Consider the following 17,729-nt stretch of genomic DNA (forward strand, 5'->3'; position numbering starts at 1 on the left):
GACGTCCCCGAGGTCTCTTGGACTTTAAAATAAACGATACATCTGTTTTGGAAGGAGGTGATTCTTTTTTAAATTAATTTTTTTATCTGACAGGTAACATTTTATTTATATGAAAGGTCATGAGGTCATTCCTACTCAGATCTAAATGAATACAAGCTTTATCAGAGCTGAGTCAGCCTGGCTACACTTGATCTTGTTTTCCTCTACTAATGATACGATCTGACACCAGGGAGCATTTTTATTATATTATATTATGTGTTATTAGACTATCCTTCCAGGCCAGGTGAAATTGTTCTGAATTATTTGAATGCTTTAAAGTGTCCGTTGAACCACGGAGCCTCTGACTCTCTCCAGCTGCCGGTCCTCAGTATTCACTCAGGAGGGAAACATTATCATCGTCGGTCGTATCCTGTTGACTTCGAGCGGTGCCAGAAAGAGGTCCGGTACCGTCAGAGGCTGCAGCCTGAAACCCGAGAGGCTCCCTCAGTCTCAGACTTCACCTCTCCTCCTGCCGACTGATGGAGCGACTGCGTGTTTTACATCGCTTCCTGTTGCTTACTGGACATTTCAGTCAAAAGTGAACTTAAAATAGCGCCGTGGATAATCTGCTACGCCTTCACACGAACACCTGCGGCCTCCGGCGCTGACAGATTAACCGCTGAGACTCTTTAAAACCTCCAACGGTGTCATGGAGACCGGAGGTGCGCCCGAGAGGTTTTAACGTTCCTGTGAAACCCTGCAGACTTCATGACGTCACACAAACCTGCTGCCCGTGTATTAACTCACTGCGTTTCATGCACATTTTAATTATGACGGAAGGAAAACTGGAGGCTGACTTGAAGCCATCCAATGAGATGAGTGTTTTCGCTTTCAACCCCGCCCCCTCCACACGCACACAAACACACACACACACACACACACCCTCCCCCCCCCTCCCCCTCCTGTCAGCGTCTCACTCCGTTAATCCGCCTCTGTGTGTGTGTGTGTGTCTCTCTCTCTCTCGCTCTCTCTCTCTCTCTCTCGCTCTCTCTCTCTCTCTCTGTGCAGTCATCATGGCGGAAATCAAAACGGGAATCTTCGCTAAAAACGTGCAGAAACGGCTGAACAGAGCGCAGGAGAAGGTAGGAGCTGCTGCCGCCGCTGGAGGAGGAGGTGGCGGTGGTGGTGCAGGGGATGCGGGGAGGAGGTGGCGGGTGGAGGACAGATGGAGGAAGGACGTGTGGATGTGTGGCTGGTTGACAGGCTGCAGGCCTGCCGAGCGTTTCTCTGCGATATTATTATCAAAGTCACTGAAAGACATTCGTGTCATTTTATTGACGATCGGGTATCGAGCCACACGGGGAGGGTGACGTCACAATGTTTCCGTAAAAAAAAAAAAAAAAATCATCATCACATTAATAACAGTTAAAATCACCAGATACTGACGGAGAGCGTTTTGATTGGCCGAGGCTGACGGGCCGTGGATTATCACGGACTGTACGCCTCGCTATGACGTGACATGTGCGGCGACATATGTCACGCGTGGTTGTTTTTTTTACGTTTCATATAAATGACGGTGAAGTGTTTTCCTGCTCCAAGGTCGGCGGGGGAGGGGGGGGGGGGGTCGGGGGGTCGGGATGTTGTTGGGGGGGGGGGGGGGGGGGTGAGGGGGAGTCCTCTCTCTGCGGCGTGATGACGTTATTTCTGACGCCAGATCAGCTACCTGCGCGTTATTTATAGGGCAAAGCTGCTGGACTGCCAACCGAACAAAATAAAATAAATAAAACTCTCCAAAACAAACAAACAAACAATCAAATACATCCATAGATATTCATAAAAAATACTGTATATGTTCATATACTGTATATAAAGTGTATAAATACATGACGGCAAAGGAAACAATAATTTTCACGTGAATAAAACAGAATATTTATTGAATTTTATTGGTCCATTCAGCCTCAGTTGAAACTGCTTTGACGCTGTCCATGGTGCTGAAACAGAGAGCACGGCTGTCTGCAGGCTCTGACTTCACTGGTTGTAAAAGATGCTGAAACTCACCAGAACGGTTTTATGGTGACATTTTTTTTCTTCAGTATTTAAGTGAAGAATCAGTCTAACATTTGGCTGGATACGAAACTTCGATTACCTTTTTAAAGCGCCAAACAAATTGCCTCAATACTATCGAGTGTCGAAAACTGCCTCGTCATTCTGTACCAAACTGACACCAAGGCTACATCCTCATTAATAGTGTTAATAGAGTTAATCTCACCATTAGTAGTAGAATTAAATACTTTTATTTAAATGGGTAGCTCAATGGGACGCGGCATAGACGGACAGATAATTCACAGGCAGGTGTTTTACATTTTAGCACCGTCTCCTCACAGCAAGAAGGTTCTGGGTTCAAACCTTTTCACCGAGTTTTCCGACTTCCTCCCGCCATCCGAAGAAATGCGTGCGTGCGTCGCTGATTCTAAAGTGACAGTAAGCGTGAATGGTCGTCCGTCTTTCTGTGTCGGCCCTTTGATGGGCTGACGACCTGTACAAGGTGTAGCCGGCAGGTCAGGTAGGCCGCGGCCGCCCCGTAACTCTATTCGAGACAACACGGGTTACAGATAATCGATGGGTGGGTGGATATTTTATGATGCAGCTGATATATAACATGACATATCTGAATTTCTACTGACGGCAAACCGGTGTGATCGCAGCCAGCTGGCAGTATCATTTGTCACACTTGTGCGCCGTGACAAAATCCTTCAGCGTGCTGCGTTCAGGAACACGTTGATCGGAGGTGTCGCTGGGTTTTAATTAGAGAGTAAAATCTGCCTTTTATACACGAGATGAATATTATTCATGTTGGACTTGGTCACATGGATAATGTTTCGGGAACATCTCAGGTGTGTTTCTCAAAAGTAATCAGAGTAAAAAAATTATTACTAAACTGGGATTTAAAATGGTCTAAATAGAAAACATATGTCAGCAGTTGTAAACCTCTTTGATTTGATTTATTTCTCAGGTTCTGCAGAAGTTGGGAAAAGCAGACGAGACCAGAGATGAGCAGTTTGAACAAGTGGTCGTCAACTTCAGGAGACAGGAGGTGAGAGATGTTCTTCTTCTCATGGAGTTGATCTGGAAATGTTCCAGAACGAAGCTGCTGAAACTGGAACCTGTTTGTTTCCTTCAGTCTCAGTTTGTCTCAGTGTGTTTCAGTTTTTAAATGAATCTGTGATAATAAATTCAAATGCCGTTTTGCCCATCTGAAAGAAAACATTTCAGCAAAGTAAAACTACTGATATGAAATATTTCTGTGTGTTCTTTCAGTCTGAAGGCTCTCGGCTGCAGAGGGAGATGAAGGCCTACATGGCTTCTATTAAAGGTGACAAAGAGTCAACAGTTTTCAGATGTGAAGCTTCATGCCTACTAAACTAATCTAAAACAACCGACGTCGATTTAAATAGATTTTTGACGTGTCACGAATGTCTGGTTTTCTGTACAAAGTTAAAATGTCACCATGACATTTTATTTTGTTGGCAGGGATGCAGCAGGCCTCCATCAACCTGACTCAGTCACTGCACGAAGTCTACGAACCAGACTGGCACGGAAAAGATGACATCACGACCATCGGGAAGGTAAGAGTCTTGAAAAACGCTCACGCAACCGGCGCACACCTGAACGCAACACACCAACACACATGCTGACCCCTTGTCATTGTAGATTAAGCTGGTGTTGATGTAGCAGCACCGACGTGAGTGGTTGTGTATTTCCTGCAGGACTGTGATGCATTGTGGGAAGATTTTCACAACAAACTGGTGGACTCGACGCTGCTGAACCTGGACGCGTACCTGGTGCAGTTTCCAGACCTCAAGGTTTGTTTTGTGGTTAAAAGTTGTTTTCCAGTGTTGATGTTGAAGCCGATTCTTCGTGTGATAACTGACACCGACGTGTTCGTTACAGACTCGAGTCGCCAAAAGAAGTCGGAAACTCATCGACTACGACAGCGCTCGTCACCACGTAGAAACTCTGCAGGCGTCTGGCATGAAGAACGACCGCAAGATGATGAAGGTGAGTCCGCTCCTCTCTGCTCAAAGAGGATGGAGGTCGGGAGGTCAGAAGGTCCAGGTGTTATCCAGCTGTTTTGTGCTACCTGAACAGGTGTTGTCCAGTTGTTTCATGCTACCTGTTCAGGTGTTGTCCAGCTGTTTTACCCTACCTGGCCAGGTGTTATCCAGCTGTTTTGTGCTACCTGTCCAGGTGTTATCCAGCTGTTTTGTGCTACCTGAACAGGTGTTGTCCAGTTGTTTCATGCTACCTGATCAGATGTTGCCTAGCTTTTTTATACTCCCTGGCCAGGTGTTGTCCAGCTGTTTTGTGCTACCTGTCCAGGTGTTATCCAGCTGTTTTGTGCTACCAGAACAGGTGTTGTCCAGTTGTTTCATGCTACCTGATCAGATGTTGCCTATGCTACCTGTTTATTGTACTCCCTGGCCAGGTGTTGTCCAGCTGCTACCTGTTCAGGTGTTGTCCAGCTGTTTTATGCTACCTGGCCAGGTGTTGTCCAGCTGTTTTACGCTACCTGGCCAGGTGTTGTCCAGCTGTTTTACGCTACCTGTTCAGGTGTTGTCCAGCTGTTTTACGCTACCTGTCCAGGTGTTATCCAGCTGTTTTATTGATTATTGCCTCGTGTGAAGTTGATTTATTTATACCGTTTTTGTGTGCAGGCAGACGATGAGTTGAAAAAGGCTCAAAGAGTGTTTGATGATCTGAACGTCGGCCTGCAGGATGAACTGCCGACTCTCTGGGAGCGGTGAGTGAGATCTTACACACACACACACACACATCTGTCTGACAGCAGCAAAATATGCCATGATTGGTCTATGGAGGTGTGTCATTTATAAGCTGAGAGATGAAGCAGCTACTCAAATCTCAGATGAGTGTAACTGTGTGTAAACAGCATGTGATCTAACGATTAACAACACACTCAGGACCCGATCAGCCCGTTAACACACCGTTTTAAATATCACTAAACTTCACTTGACAGTTGACATGGGGAGTTCATTCAGCTTCACACGGTTCAACACACACACACTCCTGAGAAATAACACCTGCTTACATCATCAGTGTGTAACTTCATGAGTTGAATCGATCGAATGAACTCGACATTAAACATGTTTGAAGTGTGCGGTGAACTGTGACGCTCCGGTTCATGTTGTGTTGCTGTATTCCTCCTCTGAGTCCGTCTTTACATGCAGCGTTTAATCGACGTTCTTTATGTTGAGCGGGATGATGTCGTCCTCTTCAGTGTTTGATGCCTTCAGGCTGCACTTTGCTGTAAAGCAGCGGAGGCGGAATGATTCTCGCATGTCAGACAGAAGCATGACTCAAAATATGACTTGTTCAAACACCTAATAATAAACCTGATTTAAATTCTAATACTCATCTCGGCAGCTTCTTTATTCTCTCGCTGACATTTTCCCCACATACGCTCAAAAGTTTTGTCTTCCTGCTCTGCAGCCGAGTCGGCTTCTACATCAGCACTTTTAAGACTGTGACGAAACTGGAGGCAAAGTTTCACCGCGAGATCTCGCTGGTGAGTTTTTTTTTCCCATTCATCTTTCACAACTTCCATTTCAAACAATCCAGAGAGAACATCCAGACAGACCGGCGGCGTTTCGTCTGAACCCCTCGCAGACATCAGCTATGTGACCAGCAGGGTTGCTGTTGTTGTTGTTGTTGGAGGATGAAAGGGATTTATGTGGACTGAGAAATAATTTCCTGTGACCCTTCAGGTGTGCAGGGAGCTGTATGAGGTGATGACCCAACTGGCTGAGCAGCACTCTGACAAAATGTTCACCATCCAAGGCGCACCGAGGTCAGTACAAGCTGCCACTGTCAAACCTTTCATTGAGAAACAGTTTTTTTCTGTTTTATAAAAATGATTAAAGTCATTATGTGTTTCTCTGAGCGTCCCAGGATCAATATGTAGTTTTTAATGTCTTAAAATAGCGGCAGGAGTGGAATATAATCAAATCTATAATATAGAAATATTATTAATCGCCATCTCCCGAGTCCTGAAGGTCTCACTTTTCGTAAACAATCTCACGTCCTCAGTGATTCTGGACCTCTGCGGCTCGCGAGAACTCCGTCACCTCCGGAAGACGACAGTCCACCCAGCAGCCCGGAAGCCAGCTCCAATCACATGCTGCGTCCCGTCTCACCCGGACCGCCGCGGCCCAAATCCCCCATACAGGTACGTCTAACCTTAACTCCGCCCACATCTGCATCACGGGTAGGTCTAAACCTTAACTCCGCCCACATCTGCATCACGGGTAGATCTCAACCCAACTGGATCCAGATCCGCAACAGAAAATATGTAGTTTACATTGTAACATGGTAGTGATTGATAGATTAACAGTAGTTATAGATAGATAACAGAAGCGATCGATAGATACTGATAGTGATTGATCGACTGTAGTTGTGTTGGTTCAGTTGACTGTTTGAACTTCACAGTAACTTTGTGTGACTGCTTTTTTCTTCGCTGCACACTTTTGTCTGTTAATTGGTGAGTGAACATGTAACACCAGTTCTGTGTCATCTGTCTGTGTTAGTGTCTGTGTTCAGTGAATATATATGTATGTCATATATATATATAACATGTATCTATCTATATATATATAACAACAGTGCTGTTATATGCAGTAGAGCCCAGAAGTAGAACACCGCCTTGCTTCTACTGATGCTTCAGGTTGTGAGATCCGACGTTCAGTGTTCGCCTTTGATAATGTTCACGTGTTTGTCAAAAGATTTTGGAGAAGTTCGTGCGTACTTGTGTGTGTGTGTGTGTGTGTGTGTGTACTTGTTTGTGTATATGTGTGTGTGTATGTGCTGAGAAGTAACCGGCTGCTTAGCTGAACACTGGACTGGATGACTAGTTCAGATTAGGTCAGCTGTGTCTCTGTGAGTGTGGCTGAGCACCATCGCAGACAAAGAGAGGCTCATTCCCACGTGAAGACGGTCTCGGTCTTGGAACCGCTCACGGCTGCAGATCATTGTGAAGCGCTGGATGCTGATCTATGTTGTCTGACATGACCAGACGGAGGTCGTAGGATGCGGTCTGGTTGTAACTCTCCTGCTGCCAGAGGTGCAGATGTGCCGCTCCATCGATCTGTCCTGAGCTGGTGTGTTAACGTCCCCTCGTGTGTTTTGGCAGCTTAAAAAGGGGCCGCCGGTGCCGCCGCCACCGAAGGCCACGCCCACCAAGGAGGTGGCAGAAGAGCAGATCATCGACCTGTTCGGAGGAGACTTTTTCCCGGCTCCTTCACCCTCGCAGGTAAGAGTCCGTACGAGACGATTAATGTGAGACACCGTGAGCTGTACACGCGCACGTTTACCTGTTCTTGTTTTGTTGTCGTCCGCAGCCCAACGAACGACCCGGAGAATCTCTTCTCGATCTAGACTTCGATGCTTTTCAGCCAGATGACAGTGTTTCGCCGATACCGCAGGTTTTTTTTCACTCTGACAGCAGACGCACACACACACACACACACACACACACACACACACACACACACACACACACACACACACACACACACACACACACACACCTGTCTGACAGGACGACGTCAGCACCACCGTGCTCTCACTGAGACGAACAAAGTGACGATTTTAGTAGAAGTGACTGGAAAGACTGAATCGGATGAATCCAAAAACACTTCACTGAATCTGCTTCAAAAGTCCATGTTCAGGATTAAACATCAGTGAAGGACGTACGGTTAAAATTCCTCCCGAACTAGAGAGCTGAGATCGTCCTCGGTAGTCGTACATTGTCGTAGTGATATTGTTTATTTGGGTGAGGAACTCAATGTGATGATTGATGGGAATCTTTGTTCAGACTGCAGGCAATTCCCATTTCTTTCTCCAATGAGATCTGAAGGACAGACTGACTGCAATGCAAGTGAACAAATCGGATTCGGTGTGTCCAGACACCACCGACCTATCTGTATGGGTTGCTATGGTAACGCCGGTGACAGCAGCAGACAATGTATTTCGGCTTCTGTCCCCGGACTGTTGTTGCCGTTGTCCTCCACAGCGCCAAAATCGACATTTCCTGCTAGCGCTCTGCTAGCGGTAGCACAGGTTAGTCGTTTTAGTCGTGTGTCGCGTTACGAGTGACGCAAGAAATCCCAACTCAGCCGGCAGAGCGTCCGGACTGAGACGCGTCCGTAGGAATCCAATTGGAATCTTATTTCAAACTAGCTTCAGATGTAGTTTCCGGGTTGCAAAAATCACATTTGATGTTTTTTTTTTTTTTTTTTTGCTGTTCAACTGTCAAAAAAAAAAAAAAATCAATCCAGATATGACAAAAATCGGATTTGAGCTGGCAGTAAGTTCATCGCCTCTCAAACTGACCTTCACGACTCACCTGTCATTGACCACAGTCTCCAGCTGACGGGTGACCTTTCACCTCATCACATGCTACTAAGCTCAAGTCAGGTTTTTGTTTTTGTTTGTAGCAGCAAAAATACAAAAACACATTTAAAAAAAGATAAAGACGCCATCATACAATATTTAATGAGTCTAAACAGAGTCAGAATACAATTAAAAAAGTTCCCACAGTTGATACCACGAGGAGCTGTTTTTAAAAAAAAATTTTTTTTTTTACATGACTATAAAATGTGTTCGATGTCCGTTACGAGCTGCATTAACCACATTGGTCTGCTCCTTCCAGACAGCTGTACCCTGGGATATGTGGTCGGTGAGTAACGTCTTCTGTCTGTTGGTGCACAAACATAAACACTCACTTCGCTTATTTATAGACATTGAAAGATAAATGAAAAAGTGGAGCTGGTCGAGTAACTTTAGAAATTACTTTTCTAAATAAATACAGCGGATGAGAGTTGTTGAACCGTTTTTTTTTTTTTTTTGCTTTTCTTTTGAAGGGAAACAACCAAGCAGCCGAGCCTGTAAGTACTCGCAGTCACACACGTTTATTCAGACTCACTCTCGTCACAACGTTCACTCTGTAGCACTTCAGTTAATCAGCGCAATCATCCACTTCATTGACTTTTTAACATTGTTAAACCAGCCTCTGTTTGCACAAAGATAACACGGATCAACAAGCGTCTCCTTTTTGTTTGTGTAGGATTTTTTTTGGGCGGATTTTTAAGATACATTTGAAAGGCTTTGTTACAAGTGAATTATTTTTCCGGCCAAAATATGGAGGGCGGTCTGGCGGCCTTGTTGGTTAAAGATGCGTACCGTCAACTGTATCCGCAACATCCGCAGTTCAATTCCCTGTTCGTTGCACGTCATACCGCTCTCTGGGAAATTGTATCGAGAGGCTGGAATATGATGGGGAGGGAGGACACTCGGGCGTACTTTACACGACACTTGTTTTGTTTACGCACTACGAAATGTCAACTTCTGACCTTTCCTAAAATAGGCAGACAGAGCTCAGGCTTAAGTGTGTAAATTACCCAGAATTCATAGTAAATCAGTTCCACTGAGGGTGATCAGTGTGTCTTTGTGCAAGCAGCCTCTGGATTCTTACATCACTCTGGTGTCTTTGTCTGTAAAACACTATTTGTGTTGCACTGGCCTTCCAGTCACACTCTGCACGGCGGGTTTCGAATGGGGTCGGGGGGAAACTTTAACCCTTCATTCCCTGCCTCTCCCAAGCAGGCCGCAGACGGCGGCTTCGTCGCCGACTGGGCCGCTGACTTTGGTTCAGGGGCCGCAAACGGAGACGCCGCTTCAGGAGCCGAGGCCCCCGCTGTGGGGCCGGATGGGGCGCAGGGCGGGGCAGAGGGTGGGGCTCAGGGCTGGCCCCAAGCAGAAGGCTTGCAGCCGGGTGGAGACACAACTTCACCCACCCAGGACAGTGAGGCCGCAGCAGCTGACGATGAGGTTAGCAGCTGGGAAAATCAAACTAACCCCAACCTTGGCCCCTACGCTGTCGGTGGTGATGAAGAGGAGACAGGGCAGGCAGATTTAGGAGGAGACATAATGGGGCTGGAAGACCGCAGGAAGTCCACCCCGGGACTTGTATTCACCAACGAGTATGGTGAAGAGATTGAGGACAGCACAGTGTACAGAGGAGACAAGTGGTCCAGGTCTCCGGATGGGTCGGGGTCCGATTATGAAACTGCTGAGGAGTGGGGTGATAGCGTTCAGGGGGGAGACTGGGCGAGTACCGATGATGAACAGATATACAACAGAAGTATAAATAATTCAGCTGAAGGAGTTACGGCCAAACAAACTGATCTGACATCAGTTTACGGAGATCATGTTGAAACTCAGGGACAAGACGGCGAAAGAGTGTTTTCCTCTGAAACACAGGGAGGAGGTGCGTTTGATTTAGATCCTTTCGCTGAAACACAGGGAGCAGGTGCGTTTGATTCAGCTCCAGAAGCTAAAACACAGGGAGCAGGTGCGTTTGATTCGGATCCTTTTGCTGAAACACAGGAAGGAGGTGCGTTTGATTCGGATCCTTTCGCTGAAACACAGGGAGGAGGTGCGTTCGATTCAGATCCTTTTGCTGAAACACAGGGTGGAGGTGCAGGTGCGTTTGATTCGGATCCTTTTGCTGAAACACAGGGTGGAGGTGCGTTTGATTCGGATCCTTTTGCTGAAACACAGGGTGGAGGTGCGTTTGATTCGGATCCTTTTGCTGAAACACAGGGTGGAGGTGCGTTTGATTCGGATCCTTTTGCTGAAACACAGGGTGGAGGTGCGTTTGATTCGGATCCTTTTGCTGAAACACGTTTGATTCGGATCCTTTTGCTGAAACACAGGGAGGAGGTGCGTTTGATTTGGATCCTTTCGCTGAAACACAAGGAGGAGGTGCGTTTGATTCGGATCCTTTCGCTGAAACACAGGGAGGAAGTGCGTTTGATTCAGCTCAAGGACCTGAAACACAGGGAACAGGTGCGTTTGATTCGGATCCTTTTGCCGAAACACAGGGAGGAGTTGTGTCTGATTTAGCTCCGACAGTGGAAACACAGGGAGGAGGTGCGTTTGATTCGGATCCTTTTGCTGAAACACAAGGAGGAGGTGCGTTTGATTTAGCTTCAACAGCGGAAACACAGGGAGGAGGTGCATTTGATTCAGATCCTTTTGCTGAAACTCAGTTTGGGGACAAAGGGGGCGGCTTTGGATTCGATCCATTTGCTGAGACTGTGACTGGGGATGGGAAAAGCGGGTGGGATGCAGACCCTTTTGCTAACAGTTTCCCAGCAGCCTCTTCAGGGACTGAAGGTCCTGCCTCCAACAGCAGTGGCTTCGACTCCTCTGTCACTCAACAAAACTCTGCGTCTGCTGGAGGGAAAAAAGAAGTTAACATTCCCAGAATTCACAAAGAACCAGAAAATTCAGACATGTCCGAAGATGAGGCCGCAAACCGGAGATTTGGAAAGTTGTATCAAGAGATAGATACAGAAAAGGAAGAGGTACTTGGCTTCCTCCCTTCTTCAGTGTGATAGATTAGCATAGAGTAGACTAGAAATGAAAAGAACGAACCCTTTCCTGTCGTCTACCCTCCTACAGACTGAGAAACAAAGTGAAAGCTATTTTCCCAACTCCTGGATCCCAGCCTGAGCTCCTCCTGTCTCTCCTCTTGCTTGCTCCCGCCTCTTAATGTCCTCTGCTTGTTCATTCCACATTCATTTCAAATTTAATCCATCTTTCAAACTCATGTTAGACTAATTTTTACCTGAAGGCTTCTAATACTAATTTGTGTCTCTGCAATTTAATTCAGGTGACCAATTCATTTAATGGATTTTCACAGGTAATCTTTTTAAACTAAACTCACATTTGCACCCACATGTGCAGTTTTGCAGGGACAAAATCACAATCCTCTGATTAGAGTTTGGGATTTATCACATCTCTTTTAGTACCACATTGTTCAGTCTAATTCAGTCAGGAGGTAGGTCAGAGGTCGCTGCAGAGGTCAGGAGTGCTGCAGAGGTCAAGAGTTCAAGGCAGAGGTCATAGGTCACTGCAGAGATCAGAGGTAGCTAAAGAAGTCAGAGTTCACTGCAGAGGTCAGAGGTCGCTTCAGGGGTCGCTGCAGGGATCACTATTTACAGCAATCTCAGGGTTTACTTTAGAGGTCACTGCAGGGGTCATAGGTCACTGCAGTGGTCAGAGTACACTGCAGAGGTCAGGCATCACTGCATAGGTCAGAGTTCATTGCAGAGGTCACTACATTGGTCAAAAGTCACTGCAAAGGTCAGAGTTCATTGTAGAAGTCATAGGTTACTGCATAGGTCAGAGTTCATTGCATAAGTCACTACAGTGGTCATAGGTAACTGCAGAGGTCTCTACAGAGGTCCCTGTATAGGTCAGAGTTCCTGCAGATGTCAGAGGTCACTGCAGAGGTTTGAGGTCACTGTGAGGTCAGACAGCAGTGAAAGTCACGGTAGAGCTCATGGGTTACTGACAAGGTTAGAGGTCATTGCAGAGGTTGGAGATCATTGCAGAGGTCACTGCAGAGGACTGTAGTGACTTTTAAAGTAGACCCTAATGGCTGCATGCTGATTTCACTGAACCCTCAGAAGCCTTTATATCCCAGTAAAGTCTCACATGTCTCCTCTCCTGATGTTGTGACGTCACAGCTCTTAATTCTCTTTGAATCTTCTTCCCTTTCTTCGTTAACGCTAATTGTTTTGTGTATTTTTTTACTTTTGTTGTCAGTTGTGACATTTCTTCTCTATTTCTAACACATGCACTCTGAAGGATTCTACTGCGCCGTCATTTTTCGCTGATTTTGGCAACATGGTGAGTTTTGTGAACATCTGTCTGTCTGTCTCTTACTAATGTATTTATGTTTGGAATATCTTTCTTATTGAAACTTTTTTATGCGGGTATCGAACGTCACATTGAAATAATAATCTAATTTTGATTTGAGCTCTGCTGTCACTTCTTTTATGTGTAATTTATCTTTTGTCATCTGACAAAACATTTCTGGCACTGCAGAAACAAAACCGCGTGTGTGACTCGCAGTGTGGAAGGAACTTTAATGAATTATGAAAGTCTGTTTAGACGTCTTGTGAAGAATTCTGATGCTTTTATTGAGTGTCATGCGTACTGTCTGGAGCCGAAGAGGCCCGTGTGAACCGCTTTAGAGTTTCCCTCCATTTTTCTCTGCATAAGAACGAAGGTAACAGTGAAACTGCTCAGGCTCCCGCAGCCTCCGAGACACAAGAGGCCGGCCTCATAGAGCCTGCTGAGGAACAAGACAAACCTCCAGCTCCCCCTGCTGGAGGAGAGGAGGAGGAACGTTCACCGCCTGCTGACGAGGTTCCAGCTCCTCCCTGCTGCTGCAGTGGAAGAACCTCCAGCTCCTCCTGCTGCTGCTGCAGTGGAGGAACCTCCAGCTTCTCCTCCTGCTGCTGCTGCTGCTGCGGTGGAGGAACCTCCAGCTTCTCCTCCTGCTACTGCTGCTGCGGTGGAGGAACCTCCAGCTTCTCCTCCTGCTGCTGCTGCTGCGGTGGAGGAACCTCCAGCTCCTCCTCCTGCTGCTGTTGCTGCGGTGGAGGAACCTCCAGCTCCTCCTGCTGCTGAGGAAGATACCGAAAAACCCTCAGACAGCCCGAAGGAGGAGAAGCCCGCTGTGAGTGGACGTATTAATTATAATGACTTAATAACAACACTGAGGCAATTAGTGATCATCTGATCACCATCATCATCATCATCATTGGTAAGATCATCATCAATAACATCATCCTCATCACTATCATCATCAACATCATCACTGTCATCATGATTGTAATCATCATCACCAATTTAATCATCACTATAATCATCAACCTCATCATCGTCATCGGTAACATCATCATCATCTTCATCACTATAACCATCATCATCAACCTTCTCATCATCATTGTAATCATCATCACCATCCGCAATTTAATCAATCGCCATCGCCAGTCATCACCATCATCATCATCATCATCATCACCATCATCTGGAGCATCATCATCATCATCATCATCAGTATCAACTGATCGTAGCGCGTGCAGATTTAGGTTTTAAATCAGTTCCCTCTCTGTTTGATACTTTTCAATGTTACCATGGTGACATGAGTTACTTTAAGGACTGATGTGATTAAATGTGATTTTTTTTTTCTCCCAAAGTCACCAGTTGGATCTCCAAGCTCTGAGAAGGCGGAGCTTGGCGAGGTATGTGGCTCCTCTCTCCGTTTGATCAGTGATGAATGTGTTGTTGTTCAGTTGTTCAGTTCAGTTGTTATATCTTGTTATTTGATCAGGTTTATGCTGCAACTTTTACTGGATTCATTTACAACTTGTATGAAACTGTTCTCTTGGAAATTCTAATAACTTTTTTGTAAAAGATGTGGATTTAAACGTAAAATCTTCACGAAGCACAATAAACTTTGATGTGTGTGGAGGGAATGATTGCTTGTGTCTGACACGCTTTGTTTTACCAAACTACAATCCTTCTATCTGCCAGGTTTTTGTGAAGTAAGCGCAGCAGGTTTAGTGATGCTCCTTTTTAATGATGATGTCATTTCTGTTCTCAAACAGGTTCCTCCTGCTGAAGAGGACAAAACGTCTCCAGTCGAAGGAGCTCCATCGGTAAATATTAATAAAGGACGTGAAACTCACACCAAGAATAACAGATCACTCATTCAAACTCGGCATAATCACTTCATCTACGTTATGAATCATTTTGTTAAAACTGACTTTCCGAATTTAATTGAGCCACTCTATAGTTTCATTGATCAATCACTTAATTTTTCTGTCCAAAAAAAAACAAAGCTACAAAAATAATGAATGAGATTACAGCCAATAAAAAAGAAACTAAAGATCATCAGTAAAAAAAAAAAAAAAAAAAAAAATCAAGATTCTTCCAGTGTTTCACATTAAAATTAAAATATATAGACTTGACAACAAAACATGTTTTTCTGTCGTGGAAGTTGTTGTAAACAGCCGGATTGTTTTCCGAACCACTGATTTCTTTATTCATGACTTCTCCTCGGTTCTGTTTCATTAAAACTGACTGAGAAGAGCTTCATCGGCAGTAATTCATGTCCTTCTATTCTTCTAATGCATCTTGTGGTCTGTGACACCCAAACCACTCGATATCAGTGGATCTTTTGTTGATAATAATTCAGAAATGGTTCATTGTCACCAAATTCTTTACCTGAAAGTTAAATCCAAACATGAAACGTGGCTGATTTACACACACTTTTCTAAAGTGAGAGGTTAGAAACGCTGCGACCTAAATTTCTGACCGTCCTCTTCAGGAAAACATGCCCATCCCCTCCGTCGTCATCGAACCCGCCTCGAGTAACGAAGGCGACGATGACCGCGACGGCGACATCATCTCCCCCACCGCCATCAGCGACAACGGCGTGATGAGCGAAAGCCAGACCGTCAAACACATGAGTCCGTCCGGCGACGTGTCGGGGCTTCCTGACGACTTCCTGTTCAAGGTGGGCGGCTCCCCCCCCGCTGAACCCTTCCACGTGAACTCGGTCCCGGTGTCTGTAGACGTAAGTGATGGTGTTTGTTTTGTCCTGCAGGTGGAGACAATGCACGACTTTGAGGCTGCAAACTCAGACGAGCTGGAGCTGCAGAGAGGCGACGTGGTTTTGGTGGTTCCCACGGCTTCAGCGGAGGATCAGGTGAGAGCGGCCGGTGTGACGTATGTGCCGGGTCACTAACAAATAGCGCTCTAACGTGTTCGGACTCTTACTTGTGTTGTGCTGGAATTTTGACTCTTTGCGTCAGTGGCCCCGCCCCTTCCTCTACATGTGCAAGATGGCGACCGTCCAGGGTGGAAAAGTTTCACACTCCCCCTGCGTTCCAGTATCCACACTACCGTACTAATTAGTACGCCAAAAACAGATTTAGTACGTCCCGATACTTAGTATGTTTAAACGTAGGATGCCAAAAGTACCAGGATGTGCTACTGCATCCGGTCGTATTTTGTAGTCTGCAGGCCAGCGTGCTGCTCCGCCTGTTCTGACCCACAATCCTTTGCGCAGCGGAAGATACGTCACATCTACTGAGCTGTCGCGACAGTTGGTGGTGCTGACGCTCTGCCCACAAAAGGAAGAAGAAGGAGGAAGAAGAAGAAGAAGATTTAGAAGGAAGAAGAAGGAAGAAAGAAGGAGGAAGAAGAAGAAAGAAGAAGAAAGAAGAAGAAAGAGGAAGAAGAAGATGAAGGAGGAAGAAGATGAAGAAGAAGGAAGAAGAAGAAGATTCGTTTTTGGACCGTTTTTGGCGCTCTGCATGTTTCTGTCCTGGACAATGTGAAACGCACTTATGCACACAAAATATTTAGCGCTAGTGCACAAGTACAACACCTGGAACACAGGGATGGAAGTCTGGTAATTAACAGGTCATCACCATCCTGTAAAGACGGGAATATACAGTCTTAACGGGCTGATTGTGATTTCTTTTTTTTTTTTTTTTTTAATGTGTGTGTTTGTTGCAGGATGCCGGCTGGCTGACGGGGATCAGAGAGAGTGACTGGTTAGCACACGGCGTTAGCGCTCACAAAGGACTTTTCCCAGAGAACTTCATCCAGCGTTTGGAGTAAAACAAAATTTTAAATAAAAAAAGGTTCCTTCATGTGGTGGAAGATTTAAGTAGAAATCTGAAGAAATCTGTGTCAAAGCCATTCAGTCAGCATGTAGCCATCCCTCCTCCTGAAAAAAACTAAACAAAAAAAACCTGCTGCAGCTGGACAACATGAGGCTTTCTCTGGTAGATGAAACTCTACTGACACTAAGTCATGGTAATAATCACTCGTACTCTTCCCAGCAAAACTGATCATTTATAAGCATGATGTGAAACTATGTCCTACCCTATTCTGGAGGAGATGGTTTTTTTTTTTTGTTCAAAGAATATACAGATGTGTGGTTTATTGGGAATGTTGCAATCTCGACATACTGTGTCCACGCCGACGACGGGTGCGAACGAATCGTTTTTGAAGAAAACAAACCAACAACAAAAAAAAAGAAACTGTATTTACTTTGCACCAAGTGTGTTGTAATGATTTTGTCGCTCTGCTGTGGAATATACCAGAAGTTGTAGTGCTGTGATCTATTTAAATGTTCCTGAGTGTAACATGCAAATCCTGAGTTTGCTTTGGGGTTGTTATTATTATTATTATTTTTTTTTAAACACGTCATTACTGTTAATCTTGAATTACTGTTAGCATATTTCTGTGGTATCATTGTTGAGTGTGTGGTGATTGATCTTTTCTTTGACGTGGTGATGAATTAAGTGTGTGATGAGTGTTGCTGTGCTTTGACATTAATTATCTGAGCATTGGCACGCAAACTAGTGCACATCCAGCATGAAACTCTTAAAGTACGTATTCCAGGATGAAAGATAAATAAAGAATATTTCAAAGATGAAAAATAAAAAATATCTCTACAATGAAAAAAAAAACATCTTTGTATATCTGTAAAAGTCACATATATCTTCTTAAAGTCATACTTGCAAGAAACAAAGCCAAGCAGAAAATTTTCTAATCCTTTTATTTTGAAATGTGTGGTCACAGGGAAGAAATAAGTTATGCAATTTATGTTGTTGGTACATTCCAGGTTTCCATATTCCAACACTAGTGTAGATCATCAAATATGATGTCATTTCCTTTGATAGTGAAGTAAAGCCTCAGTGTAGACCTTCTTGTGATACATAGCATAAATATTTATGTCAAGATCAATAAATCAGAGTTCTTAAGGTGTAATTTTGTCTGTTTTGTTGCAGCAAATA

The 17,729-nt window shown here is 45.1% G+C and overlaps 2 protein-coding genes across 7 annotated transcripts; both read left to right on the forward strand.

Moving 5' to 3' along the window:
- Nucleotides 1-957: 957 nt before the first annotated feature.
- Nucleotides 958-17,703, forward strand: LOC138633179 (amphiphysin-like). 5 transcript variants are annotated; one of them, XM_069719277.1, is made up of 24 exons: nucleotides 958-1,121; nucleotides 2,993-3,073; nucleotides 3,298-3,352; nucleotides 3,511-3,605; nucleotides 3,747-3,842; nucleotides 3,931-4,038; nucleotides 4,695-4,780; nucleotides 5,488-5,563; nucleotides 5,763-5,845; nucleotides 6,085-6,223; nucleotides 7,193-7,303; nucleotides 7,392-7,475; nucleotides 8,705-8,731; nucleotides 8,916-8,939; nucleotides 9,655-9,882; nucleotides 11,732-11,761; nucleotides 12,712-12,753; nucleotides 13,129-13,289; nucleotides 13,327-13,588; nucleotides 14,112-14,156; nucleotides 14,523-14,573; nucleotides 15,245-15,433; nucleotides 15,524-15,625; nucleotides 16,441-17,703. In XM_069719277.1, exons 1-24 carry the CDS (start codon nucleotides 1,053-1,055, stop codon nucleotides 16,543-16,545), a joined length of 2,349 nt encoding a protein of 782 aa, XP_069575378.1. In that variant the 5' UTR covers nucleotides 958-1,052; the 3' UTR covers nucleotides 16,546-17,703. The 5 variants fall into 5 exon arrangements, with proteins under 5 accessions (XP_069575378.1, XP_069575376.1, XP_069575377.1 ...); XM_069719275.1 differs by having other exon boundaries at nucleotides 959-1,121; nucleotides 7,184-7,303; XM_069719276.1 differs by having other exon boundaries at nucleotides 959-1,121; nucleotides 7,184-7,303; nucleotides 9,658-9,882.
- Nucleotides 9,889-11,725, forward strand: LOC138633195 (nuclear pore complex protein Nup98-Nup96-like). 2 transcript variants are annotated; one of them, XM_069719300.1, is made up of 3 exons: nucleotides 9,889-10,705; nucleotides 10,777-10,943; nucleotides 10,980-11,725. In XM_069719300.1, exons 1-3 carry the CDS (start codon nucleotides 9,982-9,984, stop codon nucleotides 11,451-11,453), a joined length of 1,365 nt encoding a protein of 454 aa, XP_069575401.1. In that variant the 5' UTR covers nucleotides 9,889-9,981; the 3' UTR covers nucleotides 11,454-11,725. The 2 variants fall into 2 exon arrangements, with proteins under 2 accessions (XP_069575401.1, XP_069575400.1); XM_069719299.1 differs by having other exon boundaries at nucleotides 10,777-11,725.
- Nucleotides 17,704-17,729: the final 26 nt, after the last annotated feature.

This window comes from Brachyistius frenatus, unplaced genomic scaffold (genome assembly GCF_029030835.1).
Source record: "Brachyistius frenatus isolate BFR_SWC_R1_liver_20210118 unplaced genomic scaffold, ASM2903083v1 Contig_211, whole genome shotgun sequence".
Taxonomy (NCBI): Eukaryota; Metazoa; Chordata; class Actinopteri; family Embiotocidae; genus Brachyistius; species Brachyistius frenatus.

Excerpts from the sequence above, each read along its gene's own strand:
- LOC138633179 (XM_069719275.1), top strand. The coding sequence starts at position 1,053 with ATGGCGGAAATCAAAACGGGAATCTTCGCTAAAAACGTGCAGAAACGG. Across the intron at positions 3,074-3,297 it reads TCAACTTCAGGAGACAGGAG|TCTGAAGGCTCTCGGCTGCA; the intron begins GTGAGAGATGTT and ends GTGTTCTTTCAG. Across the intron at positions 13,589-14,111 it reads CGAAGGAGGAGAAGCCCGCT|TCACCAGTTGGATCTCCAAG; the intron begins GTGAGTGGACGT and ends TTTCTCCCAAAG.
- LOC138633195 (XM_069719299.1), top strand. The coding sequence starts at position 9,982 with ATGGGGCTGGAAGACCGCAGGAAGTCCACCCCGGGACTTGTATTCACC. Across the intron at positions 10,706-10,776 it reads TGCTGAAACACAGGGTGGAG|GTGCGTTTGATTTGGATCCT; the intron begins GTGCGTTTGATT and ends CACAGGGAGGAG.